Source organism: Nematolebias whitei, chromosome 9, assembly GCF_014905685.2.
Source record: "Nematolebias whitei isolate Nwh7 chromosome 9, NemWhi1, whole genome shotgun sequence".
Lineage (NCBI taxonomy): Eukaryota > Metazoa > Chordata > Actinopteri > Cyprinodontiformes > Rivulidae > Nematolebias > Nematolebias whitei.
The window spans coordinates 13661873-13667800 of NC_056506.1; the positions used below are offsets into that span (position 1 = coordinate 13661873).

General features: G+C 43.0%; 1 protein-coding gene across 1 annotated transcript in view; it reads left to right on the forward strand.

The window, feature by feature from the left end:
- LOC119414954 (sodium channel protein type 4 subunit alpha B-like) overlaps nucleotides 1–5928 on the forward strand; it is a 326309-nt gene that overhangs the window by 302262 nt on the left and 18119 nt on the right. The window contains exons 17-19 of the mRNA XM_037682070.1: nucleotides 3525–3642; nucleotides 3751–3905; nucleotides 5600–5773. Of these exons, the coding sequence (XP_037537998.1) occupies nucleotides 3525–3642; nucleotides 3751–3905; nucleotides 5600–5773 (447 nt within the window). The remainder of the gene's footprint in view (nucleotides 1–3524; nucleotides 3643–3750; nucleotides 3906–5599; nucleotides 5774–5928) is intronic.

The following is a 5928-nucleotide window of genomic DNA, read 5'->3' on the forward strand; positions in this document are numbered from 1 at the left end:
TATATATATATGTATATATATATATATATGTGTGTGTGTGTGTGTGTGTGTATATGTATGTATTTATATATATATGTGTATATATACATACATATACAGTATATATGTGTATATATGTCTATATGTATATCTCCGAATTAGAGATCATGGAGGGGTCTGAAGTTTTTTATCTTAGGTGCATGTCCACTGTGAGAGACATAATCTAAATAAAAAATATCCGGAAATCACAATGAATGATTTTTTTAATAATTTACTTGTGTGTTACTACTGCAAATAAGTATTTAAACACCTGTGAAAATCAATGTTAATATTTGGTACAGTATCTTTGTTTGCAGTTACAGAGGTCAAAGGTTTCCTGTAGTATTTCACCAGGTGTGCTGACACTGCAGCAGAGATTTTGGACCATTCCTCCACACAGATCTTCTCTAGATCAGCCAGGTTTCTGGGCTGTTGCTGAGAAACACGGAGTTTGAGCTCCCTCCAAAGATTTTCTATAGGGTTTAGGTCTGGAGACTGTCTAGGCCACTCCAGAACTTTGATATGTTTCTTACGGAGCCACTCCTTGGTTCTCCTGGCTGTGTGCTTCAGGTCATTGTCATGTTGGAAGACCCAGCCACGACCCATCTTCAATGCTCTGACTGAGGGAAGGAGGTTGTTCCCCAAAATCTCGCAATTCATGGCCTCGGTCATCCTCTCCTTAATACGGTGCAGTCGTCCTGTCCCATGTGCAGAACACCCCCAAAGCATGATGCTTCCACCCCCATGCTTCACAGTAGGGATGGTGTTTCTGAGATGGTGCTCATCCTTCTTCGTCCTCCAAGCATGGCGAGTGGAATTAAGACCAAAAAGTTATATTTTGGTCTCATCTGACCACATAACTTTCTCCCATGACTCCTCTGGATCATCCAAATGGTCATGGGCAAACTTAAGACGGGCCTGGACCTGTGCTGATTTAAGCAGGGGAACATTCCGTGCCATGCATGATTTTAAACTATGACGTCTTAGTGTATTACCCACAGTAACCTTGGAAACAGTTGTGCCAGCTCTCTTCAATTTCTAATTTTTATATTTCTTAAAAGTATATTTTTCTCAAATGGCTGGGTTGGGTTAATCTGTGATGACCAAGGCCACCATTGTCCCCCACCCCAGCTCCTCCATTGCCCCTGGTGGTGGATAAAATGTGTCCCTCCACTCTCCAGCTGGTCTGGTCCAGCTGATTTGGGAAGCTCAGTCCTCACCTCCTTCTACAGGTGTGCAGTGGAGAGCATCCTGTGCTCCAGCATCAACATGTGGCATGGAGGCTGCACAGCTGCAGAAAGAAAAGCTTTGCAGAGAGTGGTGAAGGCTGCACAGAAGATGTTGGAGTCAGTCTCCCCACCATCACAGACATCTACACCTCCAGATGTAGGAAGAGGGTCATCTGCATCATCAAGGACCCCACTCACCCAGCATACACACTTTTTGCCCTGCTCCCCTCAGGCAGGAGGTTGAGAAGCATTAAGTGTAGAACCACTAGACTGAGGAACAGCTTCTACCCTGAGGTTGTTACTCATGAATCTCTAACCAGAATAATCACTGTGAAAAAAATCACATCATGTTGCTGCTGATCTGTTTCATGTTGCTGCTGATCTGTTTCATGTTGCTGCTGATCTGTTTCATGTTGCTGTGTTCATCTGTGCTCATCTGCTCACACTGACTCATGTTTGTGCTGCTGTTCGGCATATTGTTTTTTTATACTACTAGTGCTTAGTGTGTTTTTAGTTAACATTTTTCTTAGTTCATATCTTATATCTTATTAATGTTTTTCTTTTATATTTTAATACTTTTGCTGGATGTAACTGGGACCCTGTGTTCCACCACATGTGGTGTGTATGACAAATAAAGAACCTTGAATCCTTGAAACCAGGATCCGTCACTCTTTGCTGCCTCGGACAAGAAAGAAAAAAAACTCTAGTTGTTCTTCTCCACAGTCTAACTCCTCCTCACTTGAATATCGTGATTCAAAAACATTTGTTTACTTCATTTCCTGTTTAATTTCAGCAGTGGTGGAGAAAGTACTCAAACACTGTACTTAAGTAAAAGTACAAATAAACAGACAAATATGTACTCTAGTAAAAGTAGAAGTACCACATTAACATTTTTACTTAAGTAAAAGTAAATAAGTACTTGCTTTTAAAATACTTAAAGTATTAAAAGTAAAAGTACTTGCTGAATGTATTACCCAATGTAATGGTCTACATATCTTTAAGTGTGCCTACCACATGTATATTTTCTGTAATACATTAATAGTGTTGTTCCGTTTTAATGAACAATGCTGCAGATAATACATGTTTTTATTGTGTTTACTCTGTGACACAGTTCACACTTGGACTTGTGATTCTGTGCAGCAGAACTTCAGGGAGGACCTGCAGAGTTAAATGCCATTAATCAAAATAAGAAAGAAGAATGATTTAACCTTTGAAAGTTTTTATTTAACACAAATCAAAACCAATGGGTTATTTTAACTGCAGTAAACACATTGAAGTAAAAGTTGTCTGCCTGAACAAAAGGAACATTAGACACAACTAACAAAGGAACAGACTCTGATCATTTCAACTCCAGTTTGTCATCAACTCTAGTTAAAATACTGAGTATTCAACCTTGTAATGGGTCAATATTGAACAATATTTTAACTTTCTGAGACCATTTTTAAAACTTGGACCTGAGTGTCGAGCCATTTGGAGACATGTCTTGTCTCCTAACATCATGAACTGACACATTTTAATGTTGCAGCAAGAATTTCTTGTTCAAATTCAGAAGAAGTTGTTTTCAAAGATTTTTGAGTCCAATCTGGCTCTTTAGGGAGAGAGAATCTGTCCTGTTGTACTGAGCAGTCTTTCAATAAGGCCATGGGTGGCGTGTATCTTCTGACTGATTCTCTTACGGTGGAATATATTTTGGGTGTGTTAGTGGTGCTGCAGGTGCACCCAGCTCAGTGACATATATACTAGAATATATGTCATTGGCCCAGCTCTTCTTGAACGCGGGCCTAATGTTACCTGCCCACTTTGCAGTGATTTAATGGACCAGTTCCCCTCTCACCATTGGTTACTTTCAAAGTAACAAACAAATCAAAAAGCCACAACATGAATGTAACTTGTTATAGAATTGTAGTGTAGTAGAAAGTACACATACTTGATGTAAAATGTAGTGAAGTAAAAGTATAAATTACCCACATTTAAATCTACTTAAGTAAAGTACAGATACACGAAAAATGTACTTAAGTACAGTTACAAAGTATTTGTACTTTGTTACATCCCACCACTGAATTTCAGACCAAACAAACACGGCGTGTTAACTGTAGACTGTTGAAAACATGATTTAGTACTGTAAGCACAGTTCACACAGCCAGTCAGCACTTTGGCCAATGGTGTTGTTTTAAAGTGCTTTATAAATAAAGTTGTATTGTATTGTATTGTATTGTATATGACTACAGACAGGCTGGATTTAGAAGTGTTTTGTGACTTTGACCCGTTCCTGTTCAGGAGAAGATTAGTCTCTCAGAGGGAAGCACAGTGGACCTGAGAAAACCTGGAGAAGAGGAGGATGATTTATCTGAGCTGGCTGAAGACATTATGGAGCCAGAGGACTGCTTCCCTAAATGTGAGCATATTTTAAAACTACTCATAAACTTTAGGTTAGAAGCTGCTACCCTTTGTCCTGTTGTTTTTCTGTCACATTATTTGATATAAGCTGGTTTGTTGTGATCAGTGTGCCTGAGGCACTGCCAATGCTGCAGCATCGACACCAGCCAGGGTCTGGGTCAGGCCTGGTGGAGACTCAGGAAGACCTGCTACCAGATTGTGGAGCACAGCTGGTTTGAGACGTTCATCATCTTCATGATCCTGCTCAGCAGTGGGGCTCTGGTGAGGCTGCAAGTTCTCTTTAAGTTATCAGTAACATCTCTGGCCTCTGTTTGTTTCCTCACACACGACAATGTAGACAACGACTCTGACTAAAGGAATCAGCTCTATCAACCACACATCCTGCCAAGGTCACCAACACGAGTTGAAACTTCCATCCATCCATCTACTGCTTGTTCCAAAGTTGGGTCGCGGGGGCAGCAACTTGAGCAGGGAGGCCCAGACACCTCTTTCCACAGCCACCTCTTCTAGCTCTTCTGGGATGACCCCAAGGTGTTCCCAGGCCAACCGAGAGACATAGTCTCTCCAGCATGTCCTGGGTCTTCCCCGGTGTCTCCTCCCTCTCTGACATGCCCGAAGTACCTCCCTAGGGAGGCGCCCAGGGGGCATCCTTAGCAGATGCCCGAACCACCTCAACTGGTGTCTCTCAATGTGGAAGAGCAGCAGTTCTACTCTGAGTCTCTTCCAGATAACGGAACTTCTCACCCTATCTCTAAGGGAGAGTCCAGCTTCCCTGCGGAGGAAACTCATTTCAACCGCCTGTATCCACAATCTCATTTTTTCGGTCACTACCCAGAGCTCATGACCATAGGTGAGGGTAGGAACATAGACTGACCAGTAAACAGAGAGCTTTGCCTTACAGCTCAGCTCCCTTTTCACCACAATGGACCGGTACAGAGTCCGCAATACTGTAGATGCTGCACCAATCCATCTGTCAATCTCACACACCGTTCTTCCCTCATTTGTGAGCACTGTTTTCCCCAAATCAGCTGCTTGATGGTTTGCCAGAATCTTCTCGGGGCCAACAGGTAGTCGTTATCCAGGGTCTCACCGAACTCCTCCTACATCCAAGCTTTTGCCTCAGCAACAGCCAAGGCTGCAGACCGCTTGGCCCTCGAGTACTCCTCAGCTGACTCTGGAGTCCCACCAGCCAACAAGGACCAATAGGACTCCTTGTTCAACTTGACAACCTCCCTAACCTGGACCTCCCTTGTCCACCACCGAGTTTGAGGATGGCCATCGCGAGGAGCACTGACAACCTTGCGGCCACAGCTTAAGGCAGCCACTTCAACAATTGAGTGATGGAACATGGCCCACTTGGATTCAATGTTCCCCGCCTAAGCTGGGATGTGGTTAAAGCTCTCCCAGAGGTGTGAGTTGAAGATCTTTCTGACAGGTTCTTCTGCCAGGCATTCCCAGCAAACCATCACTACATGTTTGGGTCTGGGATGACCCCAAGGTGTTCCCAGGCCAACCGAGAGACATAGTCTCTCCAGCATGTCCTGGGTCTTCCTCGGGGTCTCCTCCCTGTCTGACATGCCCAAAGTACTTCCCTATGGAGGCGCCCAGGGGGCAAGTCTGTTCCGCCTCTTCCCCCACCATCTGATCCAACTCACTACCAGGTGGTGATCAGTTGACAGCTCACCTCCTCTCTTCACCCGAGTGTCCAAAACAAAAGGCCACAAATCAGATGACATGACTACAAAGTCAATCATTGATCTACGACCTACGGCGTCCTGGTGCCAAGTGCATTTATGGACACCATTATGTTCGAACATGGTGTTCGGGATGGACAAACTATGACTAGCACAGAAATCCAACAACAGAACACCACTCGAGTTGAAACTTGTTTAGAGATATATTTTATGCTCAGATAACAGCAGTGATGTTTCTATTTCTTTCTGTTTTCTCTTCAGGCATTTGAAGATATTTACATAGAGAGGAGAAAAGTTATAAAGGTGGTTTTGGAATATGCTGACAAAGTCTTCTCCTACATCTTCGTCCTGGAGATGTTCCTCAAGTGGATCGCATACGGCTTCAAAAAATATTTCACCAACTACTGGTGTTGGCTGGACTTTCTGATTGTAGACGTAAGTGAAAATTTTACTCTCTCTCATGTATTCAGTACTAATAACAGTGAAATTTGAGTTTCATCTGTGATATATATACAATAGTCCCTCGTTTATCATGGGGGATCTGTACCCTGAAGCCCTGCGATAAGTGAAAAACCGTGAAGTAGGAATAG